The sequence below is a fragment of the Hesperophylax consimilis genome, chromosome 16 (genome assembly GCF_061612785.1).
Source record: "Hesperophylax consimilis isolate HC1 chromosome 16, BYU_Hcon_1.0, whole genome shotgun sequence".
In the NCBI taxonomy this organism is placed as follows: Eukaryota; Metazoa; Arthropoda; class Insecta; order Trichoptera; family Limnephilidae; genus Hesperophylax; species Hesperophylax consimilis.
The window spans coordinates 25,986,792-26,004,378 of NC_142851.1; the positions used below are offsets into that span (position 1 = coordinate 25,986,792).

Below are 17,587 nucleotides of genomic sequence, written 5' to 3' on the forward strand. Positions count from 1 at the left end.
TAAATTGATTTTTTGTATGAAGATTTTCAGGAATTCCGTGCGGCACACGGCTATACTGAAATTTCCTGAAAATCTTCATACAAAAAATCGTTTTTTGAAAAAAAAATAAAAAATCGTTTTCAGCTATAACAACATCAGAAATGCCGTTTTTTTATAATATTAGCACTCTAGTACACCCAAAAGTCACGAACCGCCACTGATTACAAGAATAATTTCATGGAAGCCCTCAAAATCAGTCGTTATTATCTTTGAAGGTCAATCTCATCCCTTATATACATATTTATTCTTCAACTCATTAACAGTTAAAATGTATACTTATCCCACCACTCAATGTTTCAATTGCTGCCGTTTTGGTCATACCAAAGCTGCATGCAGATCTCAACCCCGATGTTTTAAATTTGGAGAAAACCACGTAGCTGACCAGTGTCCTTCTTCCTCCTCTGACTAACTAACTTAACTGTTTTAACTGTTTTAACTGCTCAGGCTCACATACAGCTATCAACTACTCTTGCCTAGAACAATCTTGCCAAAAAACTATTAAAATTTATATGGCCTCTCAGAACTTGTCTTTTCTGCAGGCTTCTTAACTATTCCCGCCTTTCAAAAATTCATTTGCTGAGGCTTTATCCAGCAACTCCTGATCCAACCCTCTTCCCTCCTCTACAACAACTTCTTTTCATTTAACTAAACTCACATTCAAAAACCCAATCTCTAATCTGGCTCCTGGATACGATCAGCAAAAACACAACTCACTACTCTTAAATCCCGATGGTTCATCTCTCTCAAATGCCACAAATGGGTGTACAAACAATAATAATCCGTCCTCAATGAACTCTTTAAAACTTTCTGAAAAACTCTCCCAACACAATTCTGCATTTATCCAAACTCTTATTATGCTTCTAACTGACATTATTTCTTCTCAAACTATTATACCGTCCAACGCTGCTTCTATTTTTCCATATTCAAATCATTTATTCAAAATGACTCTTCAGGATGTCAGAATACTTCAGTGGAATAGCCTAAGTGCTAGAAATGTTTCAAAGTAGTAAGAATTTTCTTTTCTATCGTTACAATATGACTATGGAGAACTATCTTATATGCAAAAACGCCGAATCCAATGCAAAAAGGGTATTGAGGTAAAAAAAACATCCGGGTGGTACAATTTCTGCAGTTCAGTATCTACGAACAGTCCAATTTCGGAAGTTTGGTCTATGATCCGAAGATTTCGATCCTCCTTCAGTTCACCATCTCCTCGATCGTCTTATTCTAAATTTTGTCTTTTTTCTAAGTTTCCTAAAAATATTGTAATTTTTCCTCAGATTTTTACATAACACTCTATAGAGTAGTTGTTTTACAATAGAAAACTTAATTTGGAGTACAAAGGGCTAGAACAGTTTTGTAAAATAATGATTACTGGTTATTTTCATTGCAGAAAACAAAAAAATATCATATTTTTATATATTTTTTGTACTTTTAGTAAATATTACAGATGGAAGGTATTGCACTGCACATAGACCTTTCCAGATATTTTTTGTAGTGACCAACAGAAGTTTCGGTTTGGGACAAGAAATAGTCGTAACTTCGACTCAGCCGAATCCTGCGTTCGTGATATGTCGGGTCAAGATTGGCTTTTCTCAGATGCGAGTGAATGCCTCTAGAATAACTTATTTTAAAATAAAATTTTAAATATAATTTTAAAATAAGATGAAATACAACATTTTTTTATATCAAAGTTTACCATTTGAATAAATTGCAATTGTCTAACATAAATACTATTAGACTAAGCGGATCCATTTACTACTAGTAGTTCTAAGGTCTTTTGTATTTGTGTACTTAATATAGTTAAAGTAGATACCTACACTACCTACATTGACGAACCGTTATATTATTACCATGAACCAAAAGGCGCGAAAAGAAAACCAATATTTGTACTTGTTGATGCCATTTATTTCAGTGTAACAATATAAACGCCTCATTTCGGGGTATACAGTGTTTTTTAAACTTACTAGCCGAAACTAGAAGAGAAGCCGAAATTCAGTTTCGGCTGAAAATCTATCTACATATTTTGGTCGGTCACAAAATTCTTGTTTAGGGCAGGGCCACAAGGTTTTTGTTTTCCGTGGCAGATCAAAAATAAAACACGTTGTGGCCACGACCCAATATTTTTGTTTTGTCGGATGTTTTGAAAACATTTTGTCGCTGCAAACCCAACTAAATAAAGAATATAATTATTGTAGGCTGGCCAAACATAATATCTCTGGCGTGATACTGAGAATATCTACTACTGTGAAACATGCGGAATATTACCTATAAAATATGCCCCACCATTTTGGATACATACTCCATATTATTATGTAAGTAATATTTCAATTGCAATATTTATTATTTACAGAAAAATGGTCATCATTATGAAGCCTTTTATAACAATTCTTATTGTTGGATTGTTTACCAATGCTGCCTTCGGAAATGATTGTGACGGTAAGTTGAGAAAATGTGAAAAAAATTCCAGTAAATTATGTCATCAAACAATTATTGACATTTACATTTTTTTTTAAACTTCCGATTTAGTTGTCCGGGTTAAGTCTTCCCCAAAGGAAAAACTTAACCCTTCCACTCACTTTTCCACAAATGATCAGCTAGTCAATCAACACTATGTAAGTGCATTATATAAGTAAAATAAATACAAAACAATACAAGAACAACAACACGTCAAATCACCAGATATCAAATGGGAAAAAAAAAATTCACCGTCTCCAGATATTTTCATATCAGAGGGTTCGGCTCGGTAGAACTTCTAACAGGGCCTATAAATCCTACTGATCCCTCAACATAAATATTTAAAAAATCTTTTGTTATCCTACATGTATTCAAAATGACCGACTTTTGCATCTTTATATATAAATTTTTTGATAGATCTAATACGTCTAAATTTTTAATTAGAGAGCTAGGTATAATGCCAGTAGCCGAAATAACGAATGGTAATATTTTTATAGTCTGAGAATGCCAAATTCTTTTTATTTCATTTCCTAAATCTGTGTATTTTCTTATTTTTTCACTAACAGATTTTTGAATATTACAGGAATTTGGAATAGCAACATCAATGATATAAGTTATTTTTTTAATTTTGTCATGTAAAACTATATCGGGTCTATTATGACTAATCGCTCGGTCTGTTAGTATAGTTTTATCATAATATATTTTATAAAATTCGTTTTCTAAAAATGAATTTGGTTCGTATTCATAATATGGTACTACATTACGGCAGTCAATCAAGTTATGTTTAATTACCAAATTTTGGTGAATTATTTTTAAAACTTGATTGTGCCTAAATGTATATTCGGACGGTGCTAATATAGAACATCCCGATATAATATGTTCTATAGTTTCCGGAAAAGCCAAACATTTTCTACACAAATCATCAATTTGATTTGTATCTTTGATTATATGCTTTCTATAATTTTTAGTATTAATGACTCTATCCTGAATTGCAAGCATAAATCCTTCTATTTCTGCGCTCAACTCTCCAATACTCAACCATTTGTTTGACTTAATTTTGTCAACATACGTTTGGTTGAGATAATTGAAGTGTTTTGCGTGTAAAATTTTATTTGACCAGGAATCTAATAATTCCTGGTTGGGATTTATAAAAATGTTGGCATTCTCATCGTATAAATTTAAAGGTGTAATATTTCTATCTGCCTTGCAAATTATTTTGTGCATTTCTGAGCTATGAGCTTTCCTATGGAAAAAAGTTCTTAGCATTTCTACCTGATTATGTTTCAAAGAAGTTATTTTGACTATACCTCTACCTCCTAAATTTCTAGGTAAATTAACTCGTTCTATAGCTGAATTTGGATGATGGCAATTAAACTTTGTTAGCGTAGTTCTAATTAATCTTTCTAAGTTATCTAAATCTGTATTAGACCATTTAATTATGCCAAATGAGTACGTTAATAGAGGTATTGCCCAAGTATTTATTGCTTTTACTAAATTTTTAGCAGATAGATTGCATTTTAAAATTTTCCTTATCCTAGTTTGAAATTTAATCCTAATATCATTTTTAATACTACTATGGTCTAATCTATTTGATTGTGGGTATCCTAAATACTTATAAACCTCATCCCTTTTCATACTAGTAATTTGGAAATTTCTAAATATACTCTCGTCCCCATCTACAATTTTGCCTTTCTCTATATGGATCGTTCTACATTTATCTAAACCAAATGTCATTTTGATATCATCTGAAAAGTTTTTAACTACCTCGATCATTTTCTCTAAATTTTGTTCAGAATTCGAAAATAATTTTATATCATCCATAAATAATAAATGCGAAATTGTACTACTCTCCCTTGTATTACCCTTAACTTTTATTCCAAACTTGCTTTTAATTAACATTTTAGATAGAGGATTCAATGCTAAGCAAAACCAAAGAGGACTCAATGAGTCTCCTTGAAAAATCCCTCTTTTAATTGAAATGCCCGGTATTACTATTTTCTTACCTTTTAAATTGATAAGTAAATTGGTATTCCAAAAGGACATAATATTTTCCAAAAAGCTAATAATAATGGGGTTAATTTTATATATTTTTAATACTTTGATCAGCCACGAGTGCGGGACACTATCGAAAGCCTTTTGGTAGTCTATATAGCAAGTATGTAAATTACGTTTTCGAGTTTGAATCTGTTTTAGAATTACAGAATCGATAACTAATTGTTCTTTACATCCCATATGTTTTCTGCGACAACCTTTTTGTTGTTCAGATAAAATATTTTTTTCATCTAAATGAGTATATATTAAATCTGTTAAACAAGAGGTTAAAATTTTGTATATTGTCGGTAAACATGTAATGGGTCTGTACTGAGAAGGATTATTAATATTTTCGCTTTTGGGTAACATATAAGTAATACCCTTAGTATTTTTTTTATTACTTTGTTTTTATGGATATTATTCAATCATGTTCGTCAGAAGTAATCTACTATGTGGGGAATCTACCTCAGGGCTTATGTCATCTTTGGGGATGCTGTGTGAAGGATTTTTTTGAGGAGAGGAAGGATATAAAATGGGTCTTGAAGGGAATCACGTCGTAGGAGGGGGAATGGAGGGGAAGGGGCAAATCTTTTCACAGCCGTGCTGTTGATCTCAAGAATGAGTGTAGAAATGACTCATTCTCATGTTACAAATAACGTAAACCATGTAAAAATATTGGGCGCTCGTTTGGCATGTTTCCCGACTATGCTGCCGAAGGGATCAATGAGACTAGTTCCTCAGAACATCTTCCATCGAAATACAGGTAGAACAAGGACTGCATTTTCATCTGAGGCCTGTGCTCTAAATATTGCAATCCCTATTGTTAAGATAGTGGAATATATCAAACGGACCACCAGTTTCTGCAGTCAGGGTTTTTTTCAAGTGTTTTATTCCAGACCAGAGGTGGCGGCCAAATTCAACAGTGGGACTCAATCGCTATTTGTAAAGGGACAGCAGTTGAGTACTATTAAGTTTATCTTTTCAGAATCTAAGCCAAACCCTACCAAATGCACAAAAGTATCGTCTCCCGGTCCCCCAAAGTGTCCAGGAAAGCAAGAGGTGTATACGGAGTGTGGAAACGTCTCGTGCGTCAGAGAATGTGACACGTTTGCATTGACCGACATCGCCTGCCGCCCGGCCTGCAATCCCGGGTGTATCTGCCAAAGGGGATACCTGAAGAATAAACAAAATAAATGTGTCAAGCCACAACAATGCGGTAAGAATTTTCAATACCACGTAAATAATATATTATTTAGTTGGAGGAATAAAAGTAGTATGTGAAGTACAAAAACTAAAACTTACCAGAGACAGAGGAACTACGGCATACCCAGTTGGAGTATGTTGTCAGGCTGAAGGTAGTCGGGAGGGGAAGCAGACGGGGAAGAGGAAGGTAAGTACCTAGCTATTCAGATCTTACTAAACATGGCTATAGCTATTTGAAGCCATATTTCGATTCTGAACGGTAGTCTTTCACAAGGGCGATGCACAGTATCTAATTTTTAGGACGGTGATTTTTGGCTGAATGGAAATATGATTACTTAGGTGACGTGGTGCCAACTTGATATTAATCAACTGGTGGTTAACTTTTTTTTTAAGTACAGAAAAATAATCTGCTAATTGCTTTAGTCCCTGTCAAATAGATGCTTATAAATAATTTTGTGTATTTGTGTTGCAGGGTTTAATATATGCCCAGGAAAGAACCAAGAGTTCAGCGAATGTGTCTCTCTATGCGCAGATAATTGCGGAGATCTCGTATACCACGCAGTCTGTAACTTCTTCGTATGTGACCCGGGCTGCGATTGCAAACCTGGCTTCTTCAGAAATGCAGAGCGGGAATGTGTGCCACTTTCAGAGTGTGGTGATTATGGCTTTGTTATTGTATTGTTAAAGAGTTTTTATTCTTTTGTGTAATGGGGGTGGGGTTCTGAAGGTAACATCTAACTCTACGAGTCAGTCTATGGCGTCAGGAGTCGCCCTCTGGACCATATCAATCCTGCCGTGTAATGAATGGAGTGAGCATTCCTCGACCACATGTCCGGTGTTCTGCAGCGCACCTCATTCAATTTAAGGCCCCACCTTCTTAAAGAGTTAATGGAGATTAGTCTGCAACTATTGTCATCAGGCGTTGCTTTAAGCAGCACCAGTGCTTGTACTCCTGAGAACCTTGTGAAGAGAACATTCTTCTAGCAGAAGTGCACCATGACCTTTATGATTTGTTATCTCCGGTTGGTTAACAAGCAGGGCCGGCCATGTGCAGCCGCAATTGGAGCAGTCTCTTCCGGGCACCGACTTGCCAAGGCCCCGATAATACTCAACACAGCGCCCTTGAGGGTTTTAGTAGCGCCACACGTCGTTTGGCCAGGGCTGGCCCTGCTAACAAGGATGGGTATCAGAAGTCTGAAAGTCCAGGTTTGATAACATACCACACAAGGTAGGTACCACAGTTTTCAAGTTGGGATATTGGCACCATAATTTATTGTCATGTTTGTATGATTCTAAAATAGCTCAAAATGTTAAAATTTGTAACATCAGTGTGGCCAAATACCCTATAATATTAATATTACCACCAACTTCTGACGTTTCCCATACATTCTGATGGCAATCTGCTACACCAGCGCCTCCTAGCGGCATGAGTTGTGCACATTTTTTTCTCTCATACATTTTAACACGTAATACCCGGAGGTTCAAAATAAAACACATGCGGCGATGGTGGGTCCAGATTGACCCGGCTGAAATGATGAAATTAAAAGGCTTTTTAAACAAAGTCACAAACAAAAATCACAATACTAGAAATGTGCCCAAATGGTTGACAACATCTGCGCGGGACTGTGAGAGACAAAGACGGAAGGACAGAGCAAGAGATTTGCTGTTTCGTCGGCTGCTCGAATTCAACTGAGAAGAAATGGAATTTTTGCGTGTTTTTATACACAATTATTCTAATAACTTTTTTAAAACGTGTCCGATTTTAATCATTTTTGAGTCGGAATGTGGGTAAATATTTGATGAAAGAATAGACAAAAGGGAATTAGCCTAAACGAGATATTTGCGGCAAAATCTTTTATTTAAAAAACACTGGGTCGAATCAGACCCATCACCAGAGTCGAGGTGTTAATGGATTTTATTTGAAATTAAAATTATTTTTTTAATTAAAACTATTTTTTACGTTAAAAATTTATATAAAATTTCCCACATACGACCTTACTGTTTTTTTGCTCATACGTACATAAAAAAATATAAAAGCGGCTAATGAAGTGTACTAAGCCCCTGTTCAGCCACATTAATTCTTTTTAAAAAATTAATTATAATTTTTTCCCATCAACTATATTCCTTATGGCTATACTTGTTAAATTTTCTATGGCATCAGCGGTACTTAGATTTTCCCGAAAGGCAAATTGGGATGGTCATAATATTTTGTTTTTTTCCAAAAATTTAACAATTGGCTTTTTCATGACAGTTTAAAATATTTTTGAGAAGGAGCTTAAGAGACTTATAGGTCGGTGATTATATATGTGCTTTTTATTTTCATTTTTATATATAAAATTAAATTAAATTAAAAACAACTGAAAAATCGACAGTACCACGTAAGTTGACAAATATAGATATCCAAATCTTTGCCTGCGAGGAGGGTAATGGAATAGATAAGTCAGCGCTCGCTGTGGGAATTGAAATTTGATTGCCAGCAAAGTACATTATACGATATTAGGTCATCTCATTATATAATATATCACTGTTTCATTGTACACATAGAGGCGTATTAAGGCGATCTGATTACCTTGGCGGTAAACCAGGAAGACCAGTGGTTTCTGATCTTTTTTGGCAGCACAACCCTAAATAGCCTTTGAATGTTGACACAATCCCACTTCCATCCTAAAATTTTTGTTGGCAATAAATATGAATGATTTTTATGTATTTTTTTAATTCGTAGAGATGGAAAAAAAACTATTTATATTATAATATGAACGTATATAGATACACATTTAAGAATGAAAAAATAGGCAAACAGAAAGTATGTATTTCAGGTTGCCGATTGGATAAGCCGGTGCTCAACAGACAAAAAAAAATCCAAATCTGATGGGTATTTTTGGGGTTTGAGAATTTAGTAGTGCTGGAGATTTGTTAGATTTTGAAAGAATGAAATTTATTTATACATAAATATTGCACACCCCACACAACTGCGCTAGAATAAAAATGTTATATTTCCAGTATGCTTAGAGAACGAGGAGTTGGACCTGTGCTACAACCCGTGCCCCCCGGAGACGTGTTCCAGTATCGGACGGCAGTACAAGTGCGCCGTGCCCGACCCTGAGGACTGCAAACCCGCCTGCAAGTGCAAACTCAACTTCAAGAGGGACAGCAGTGGAATCTGTGTAGACATCAGGGAATGTCTTTAGTATTCACTCTTTATATAAAAAGGCAATGGATCCGATTCCGACAGCTGTCAAAAATTTTAATACAATAACACCTTTTTTACATGATAGCCATGCAAGAATTCGAAGTAATGAACAGGGGCGGAAGAAAATATAGCAAAATTGATGGATTGAAAAATATGGCGTTACATTAAGAGAATCTATAAAATTGGTTTATAGACTCATTTGAGGGCTCCCCTCCACGGAAATCTTTAGTAAAAGGGAAAAGATTTATTCGCTATTGAAGTTAAATCTGAGTATCTATATATTATATTATCTTTCTTATTATTATTACTTTTAAATAAATATTCTACATGGAACGAACATTTGCTTAACCTCCATCGCACAAATAATAAAACATATTACATGTAGCTAGTAATATTAGCTATAAGTTGGTTTATAACTGATGATTCCCTAAAAATAAAATAAATACATACCCCAGTACAATGTTCAACCTCTTCAAAATATCCTTACAAAATGAATTGATGAAAAATAATGCTGTGTAAAAAAATAAATCTCAGGGTGTAGGTGGTGTAGTCCTTAGTTTGTATCTCTCAAATAAAAATATTACATGAGAATTTAGATTATGGATGAAACATGGATATTGGAACAAATACAGATAAATGATAATGTCGATACTTACACACTTCTTGATATCACAAGATTTAAAAAGAAAGAAACAAATACAGATAAATGATAATGTCGATACTTCTTGAAATCACAACATCTAAAAAGATATAAACAAATACAGATAAATGATAATGTCGATACTTCTTGAAATCACAAGATCTAAAAAGAAAGAAACAAATACAGATAAATGATAATGTTGATACTTCTTGAAATCACAAGATCTTGGATTCATGTTTGATAGAAGGCTGACATTTCATGCTCGCATTGATTTGTAGCACTTCATTAAGAATGCTGGGATTTGTTCTGCGCTCTGGGAGGAATTTTAGGCATAGCCTGGTTCTCATAATTCCTTGTCAAGGAGAAGACTTGAAAGTAGGTCGGTAATTTGGATTCCACACTGGGTAAAGTATTCCCTCATATTGAAGAGAGTTCAGAATATATCATGGAGAGCATTCATTTCTATGTTCCCGATGGTTATCTCCGTAACCCACAGCATAGACTAATCTGTAACCCAGCCTGCAAGACTAACATGCCAATGGTCATGCCGGTGGGGAGAGCAATTCAAAAGCTGTTGAACAGAATGAATTCGTAAATGGACGTATTTAGCATCAATGAAGCTGCCTTTAAAAGGCAAGCTCTGTTACTACTAGTGTATTAATATACCTACGTCTTTCATTAAAAAGGAATTGAAATTAACAATGTTTTAATGTTTTTAAAACAATAAATTGAATTGAATCTAGTGTTCGCTCGCATCCAGCATTATTTTTTTTTAAATTAATACAAAGTCGAACGATGGCTCATATTTAGGTCTCATTGCTCTAGGCCTTGAGCGATGCATGCCTAAATTTCAGTAGACGGTTTGTTCAAATTTATTTCCCAAAAATATCTCAATTACAAACCTACAAACATGGGATAAAAGAGGAAATATAGATTAATTGGCCTAAAACTACAGTAATTAGTTTATTTGTTTACATACTAATATTCGAAGGTATGATTTTTTGAATGGCTGAATCTGAAACCAAATTTTAATTTCAAATTTAATTTTTTAAATAAAATGAAGTTTAGAAAATAACATTTTTCTCAATTTAAGTAGCTTTTCTTTAAATATCATTTGATTTAAATATTGGTTGATGCCGTTCTCACAGACCGATTTCATGCCAATAGTCCAGAACGCCCGCCCAAGCCGCCATCTTGGGATGGACTATCGATCAGGAACGTGCAATCAGGCAGTTAGATACTCGAAATCATAGCCCGAATCGACGGAGTCTTCTTATTGTGTGTACAATGTACATACCTACATTATATTGAGGGTTTTAATTAAGACGGCTTTTCGGAGTAGGCAAGGTATAAGTGCAAATACAAAGCTTGACAAACCAACCCTTTTTTTAATATTGTTTTTGGTTTATTTCATTATGTCGCAGGAGATCTGACTTATATATTTATTTCCCCTTTATCAAATGCAAAACATATTTCTACTAAAAAAAAACAAATTAATAAAATAAAATATATATTTTCTATAAAATGCATTACAATATCAACTTTTTTTTTCAGGTCTTATTTTATTTCATTTATACATTGCATAATGTATATAGCCCATCTACTTTTTTATGTGATGTAAATACCGTGCAAGAATCCCAACAGCTACCGACTGTCTGGAGCCACTGAGACAACATTCACAATTAGGTTATGTTGTGAGGCTGCAGGTGGCGGAGAGGGAAAGGACGTGGGTAAAAAAGAAAGTGGGGAGGTACCTGGCTATTCAGATCTGGTCACCAAATATAGTTAAAGCCATTTAAATCTACGTTTCAATTCTGTATGGTGGTCTTTTACTAGGGTGATAGTATCTTCCATTCAATGATATAGCCATTTTGATGCATTACATATTTCCATCTGGAATATTGTCATTTTGCTGCATTGCTTATTGCCATATTGCCGCATCGCATATTGCCACATAGTATATTGCGACATTCTCACAATTGCATGATCAAGTGAACTTGAGCCAGGTCACGTCAAGAGTCTGAATAATAAAAGAGTATGCATTTGTAAAAGTCACTTTTTGGTATAGGTATGAGACCTTTCACCTATTATAGTAAAAAGTGCATCAGAAAGTGAATTTTTCAAATTCCTAGCTGCCTTTTTGCTTATAACCAAACAGCATTTCACCATAATGCTGCTTTGTGTATTGCGAAATTTACGCCTTGCATATTGCTATATTGGAAATTTTCCAATTTCAAATGATTCCTCACATTATCAAATACTCTTTCACTGTAGGAGATTGCCCATTCTTCATGGCACGTGGGACGGATGATGACTATACATAATAATAGTTTGTTTATTTTCCGTTCCCCCATTTGAGTGCAAGGAGAACGAGGTGTACGGGGCATGCCCCGGCTTCTGCCAGGATGAGCGATGCGTCACAGAACCCCTGCTGGCGTGTGCTTCAATAAGGATACGGTTCCACATCTGCCAACCGCAATGCCGGTGCAAGACAGAGCACTGCAGAAATGTCGACCAGAAGTGTCAGTACCAGATAGACTTTGTAATTTAGAAAGTAAATTTAGAAAACGCTAAGAAATTATAAATACACATTAATATAATATGTGGTAAGCAAAACCCCCTTTGAAAATGGATCAAATTTGTGATCAATAATAATAATAATAATAATAATTGGATAATTTGTAGAGCGCCGTTTTTGTGAAAAATCACCTCAAGGGCGCTGTACAATTTATTTCCTAGGATCTACATTTGTTATTTAGAAATGATACCAAAACATACTTACCTGGCAAGTCACTTCCAACAAACACACTTATATTAAAAAGTTTATGCTTATAAAAGATAGAACTGCACGCAGAGGACACTATATCAAAAAACACTGGTCGTCGCATGATCTTAAGTCTGCTATAGTTTTTATTTTAATTTAAATGTATTTTAACTGTCTTAAAAGCCTACAAATTGTTAGTTGTTATCATTTTTATTTATTTATTTTTAATTATTATTTTTGTTTATTTTATTTTATTTTTAGTATTTTTTACATTTTGTTAATTTAAATTTAAATTGCCGTCAACTGTGAAAGTGGAGGTTTCTGAAATTATGGATACGACTGTCTGAAAAGGTGCGTTTTAAGTTTAGACCTAAATTCTGTCGAGTCTGCGATCATTCTCAAATCATGTGGCAGTCCATTCCAGGCTTTAGGTCCTGACACGGCAAAAGCACGCTCACCGAACTTAGTATCTGGTGTGGTGTGTGTAACTTAGTATCTGGTGTGTAGTGTGTAGTGTGTGGTGTAGTCCCAAAATTAAAAACAATAATTTTCGAATACTTATGGACTATTTCACATTTGGATTTTTGTTTGGTCCATCCCTTGAAATAAAAAAAAAAATAGCCTTGTGTGAACTTACATACTTAAGGTTTATCAAGGGACTGGAAAAATATATTTTGTGAACCTTACACGAGGATTTTATTGTTACAACCAGTCGAACGACTGCTACCCTTATTTAAGTTTCATCGCTCTAGGCCTTAAACGATGGCCGGGTGAATTTAAATAGACAATTTAAAAATATTTATTTCGAAATTAGAAATTTTTATAAAACCTACAAATATGGGATAAACGATAAAATAGAGGTGGATTCGTTGGCTTCAAACCACAATAAGCAGTTTATATGTTCGGTGGTATGATTTTTTGAATGAGCGCGGCCGAATCCTAAACCAATTTCGTACCCGGAAATCACCATCGTGTCATTTATTTTGTAAATACCCCATCGCTCCAGTGGATAAGAGAGTTTCACTTGTAAGTCACAACGATTACTATAATTTGGGTAAATGATTTTTTAGTAAATAAAACTGTGTTTCAAATTTGTTTTTATTTTTTATTTATGGCGCAGTTTCAAAAGGAAAAAAAATTGAGTCATATTTTCTAAGTTGTCAAACATGTGAAATTTTTTACTTTCAAAACATAACCCCAAATGTTACAGGTTCAGAAAAAAACATGATTTTGATACATGAATGGAATTTCTGGATTAAAGTTGTTCCGATTTGAACTAAGTTAGCACTGAGTCAACAAGTTATTCAAGTTAACACTGAGGTAGCATAGTTCAATTCTGAGCATTCAATTTAGTAATCCAGCATTGTAAATCAATTAATTTCTTCATCCTCGTAGAAGACATGGTTGTTTTACAGAATTTGAACAATTCATCAAATTTCAAAGTTGATTTTCAAGTTCTGTGAAGGTTCTATTCAAGTTTTGTTATTATTTCAGTACTGTGAAGCACCTGGCCAATATTGATATAATAATATAACTTGAATAGAACCTTCACAGAACTTGAAAATCAACTTTGAAATTTGAAACAACCCGTCCTTAGTTTATTCGATAAAAAAAGTATTATGTAATAAAGTTTCCATTACAATAATAATATTGTTTTAGTTAACAATAATATTATGGTTAAATAGAAATATTCACAATTATCCAATAGGTAAAAGACTTTATTTGTAATTTTTCAGAATAATTAATTTTTGTCTGTATAGCAGATAATTTTTGTTTTTTTGTATTAAAAAATCCAGTCTCATTTCGGAAAATAGTGTAAAACATTTCTACACCATTTGGAATAATCTTAACACCAACTTTAAAAAAAAAACTCCCGTATTCAACTTCTGATAATAATGTATAGAAAGGTACCCACATTCCAATATAATATATTTCACATTCAGTTGTACCTGACTTTCCTTTTTGCTTATGATGACAGAATTATCCACTCATTGCGATATTACTCTCCGACGGCCCTCCAAGGCAAACGAAGAGTAATAACGCAATGAGTAGAGTGGATAATTCTGCCGTCATAAGCAAAAAAGCAGCAACAAATTTTCAATGGTCACATTCTGATGTACTTTTTATCATTATAGGTAGGTTGATAAACGTGAAAGGTCTTGTATATCAGAATGTGACGATTAAAAATTTTCAGCTGCCTTTTTGGTTTTATTTTTATTCTTTAAAATAAGGACAAACATTTCCGGGTTACGAAAAACCTTACAATATTTGAAAATCTCCTACTACAACCACAGTAAGTGGAAAATGTTGCTTGTGTTGTGATGGAGGACTTAGCCAGCCGAGGAATTGAATACACTACGCCTGGGTGGGACCCAAATGCGATGCTAACTCAGCCATCGACCGCTTATGGAGGCAGCATTGATGAAATGTTATTTTGTAATACCGGTAAAATATATGTACAGTGATTTTCCATAACCTCAGTTCATCACTAATTTAGAACCCGTTTATTACGGCCCTAGAAATAAGAAATGGTCAGAGACATGATAAATAAAAACCAAGTAAACATATCGACAGGAAATATTCTTTGTACCATTGCGTCTTTGGGTTCTATGTGTAAACATTAAACATATCACTGGGAAAATTAAAATATGTACATAATAATTAAATACATAATGTTGAAATATATAAAAAAAATTAACTTTGACTAGAAGTGCACAACAAAGTTTTAACATAATATGTAACAATGGAGAATAAAATACTTGGTAACAAAACATAAAAACAATTAATTCTACTCCAAAAAAGTAAAAAAGATAAAATGGTAATATATAAATTGTATAAAATTTTTATATTGTGTGTCTTTAGCATATTATTATAATATGAAACTTTTCACAACTTTGATTTGGGAAGTTTCTTCAGCATGTCTCTTAATTCCCGTCTGAGGATTTTCCCGCTTGGATTTTTGGGAATTTCATCGACAAACACAACTCCTCCGCGTAACCGTTTATGCGCCGAGACCCGTTTGGCCACAAACTGTTGGATTTCCTTCTCTGTGACGTTGGAGGTGGCCTGCCGGACCACGAAGGCGAGGGGGAGTTCCCCGGAAACCTCGTCCGGGAGACCAACTACGCCCGTATCCTTTACTCCTGGATGTTGGAGCAGTAGCGCTTCCAGCTCTGCCGGGGGCACCTGAAATTACATTGTTGTTTATGAAAGTTCCTACGTTAAACTATTTGTTTCAATCTTAACCCTTTCCACTTATATCTCAAGTATTTCTAATGCCAACTCCCATGTTGAGTCTAGCGTGACATAACAACGCAATTTCTAAAATTAGTGAATATGATTTTTCTTCTTTCAAATACTTTGTAATATGTCTCACTAATCCGCCGTTCGATTATTTGACTACCACTATAATCTGCCATTATTTTCGATAGTTGAAAGAAAAAAATCAAGCTGCATCATTTGCTGGTACGTCAAATTCAGTTGTCCGCTGCATGCCTAGACTCAAGCGTTTTTTGTGGTTCTTGCAAGAGCGCCAGCAGTATACACCAATTAATGCTGAAATTTTACACCAAAAGGCACTGTACTTTAATGAGAAAATTTATTTAAAAAAAAGATTTTGCAGTTTGGCTCAGGGTCCCAGCATTGAGTGTGCAGTAAACAACGACACAAATTCTAGGTCCAAAGGATATTTTTATGCAAAATATTGTTTCAGTAAGAAAAAAGGGGTTTTGAAACATGAGCGAAGCTGTAAGATAAATAATATTACCTGGAAAGCCTTGTATTTAATCAGCTCCTTGAGCCTGTCCACAATATAGAAGAAATAGTCCTCGTCGTAGTAGCCAATGTCCCCGGTATGCAGCCAGCCCTGGGCGTCGAAAATACCTTTGGTGGAGGCCGCGTCCCCGATGTAGCCCGCCATGTTCATAGGCCCCTTGATGCACAGCTCGCCTTCCTTGTTGGCTCCCAACGCCTCACCACTTTTTAAGTCTATGACCTGTAACAGACAAAATGCTATGATTACGAGAACTAACTAACATCATGCAGTTTTCACCTAGGGGAACAACTAGGTCTTGTTCTAGACTTTGTTTTCGTCTAGAACAATTTCGATTTTGTTTCAATAATGCTGTTAGAATATCCAATGTGTTTTTTTCATCACAGAAGGTTTCATGACACTATGTTGTATTTAATGATTGTCGAAATAAATGTGAATTACACAGAACGACTTTTATCCATCCTATACTTTATTCTACAGTGCGTGCCTGATCGTGACTCACAAAGGCGAGCCGGCCGGTAGGTTAATCTTACTTATTACCCTTACATCAGCCTCGCATTCGTTCTGGATGCATTTTTCACATGGTCATACATATTTTCATTTAACACAATTTTTGTAACTTAAGGACAGTTTTAAAACCACTATGATCCTTCCGGGGGACCTCCCAAGTTCTGCAGAACACACTTGAGGAACCACTGCCTTACACAGTAGGAAACCTGAATTTGTGAAGTGAATTACATGAAAACACAATTATTTATCAAATGAGATAATGGTATCTTTTATGTTTGTAAACAAATTTTCTGACACCTATCTATAAAAATGTAGACAATTCTAGCGGTCTAATCCAGTTTCCTTGGGAGGGCTCTATAAAATAATTAATGACATTTTCGTTCACTCAAAAACACTAATACAGAATAATATTGCCACAAGTGCTCTTTTATCATTAGGGCGATATTATGTATATTCAAATACACTTTGACAAGCAGATCACGTGTAAAGATAGCTATATTATATATTAAAATATTTAACAAAACACTTACTTTTAACTAACAATTTACTTTAACAATAGTCGGTTAAAGTGCATTAAAACAAATGAGTTCATTAGGTTAGCAGTTTTTCAGTCAATTGAGATTTAAAATAGAATGCAAATAACATGCAAATGCAAAATAAAATAATTCTTTATTGGCTGACATCATACGAAATACATATGATAAAAAAATGTTATAAACCTCAGATGCCCTTGCACAATGAACAAGTTACCCACTAACACATTTCTGTAGGCCCAATACAAACAGGTTTTATACAGGTAAATGCATAACACAGCACAACTACCTGTAACACATGTATGGAAAGTCCCAAATCACTTTCACCAGCTTCAAGTATAGCTCAGATGATGATCAAATGCACAATAACAACAATCAATATAAAAAGCAATTTCAAGCTCACAGATTTTATAGAAATTAATAAATATAAACAATCGATAAATTATGA

At 34.4% G+C, this 17,587-nt stretch overlaps 2 protein-coding genes and 1 non-coding gene across 4 annotated transcripts in view; 1 reads left to right on the top strand and 2 right to left on the bottom strand.

Moving 5' to 3' along the window:
• The first annotated feature begins 202 nt into the window (after nucleotides 1-202).
• LOC149416942 (zonadhesin-like) lies at nucleotides 203-12,201 on the top strand. Of its 2 annotated transcripts, XM_089640695.1 has the most exons (5): nucleotides 203-2,478; nucleotides 5,513-5,743; nucleotides 6,203-6,385; nucleotides 8,731-8,913; nucleotides 11,906-12,201. In XM_089640695.1, exons 1-5 carry the CDS (start codon nucleotides 2,397-2,399, stop codon nucleotides 12,109-12,111), a joined length of 885 nt encoding a protein of 294 aa, XP_089496821.1. In that variant the 5' UTR covers nucleotides 203-2,396; the 3' UTR covers nucleotides 12,112-12,201. The 2 variants fall into 2 exon arrangements, with proteins under 2 accessions (XP_089496821.1, XP_089496820.1); XM_089640694.1 differs by lacking the exons at nucleotides 203-2,478; nucleotides 11,906-12,201 and having other exon boundaries at nucleotides 4,922-5,743; nucleotides 8,731-9,364.
• LOC149416943 (U5 spliceosomal RNA) lies at nucleotides 9,077-9,194 on the bottom strand. The gene has a single exon (XR_016303464.1). It is a non-coding gene; the product is annotated as a U5 spliceosomal RNA (small nuclear RNA).
• Nucleotides 12,202-13,408: 1,207 nt separating the features above from the next.
• LOC149416944 (luciferin 4-monooxygenase-like) overlaps nucleotides 13,409-17,587 on the bottom strand; it is a 38,709-nt gene continuing 34,530 nt past the window's right edge. Inside the window, exons 6-7 of the mRNA XM_089641079.1 lie at nucleotides 16,091-16,318; nucleotides 13,409-15,510 (exon numbers count right to left, since the gene is read on the bottom strand). Of these exons, the coding sequence (XP_089497205.1) occupies nucleotides 15,211-15,510; nucleotides 16,091-16,318 (528 nt within the window). The 3' untranslated portion in view covers nucleotides 13,409-15,210. The remainder of the gene's footprint in view (nucleotides 15,511-16,090; nucleotides 16,319-17,587) is intronic.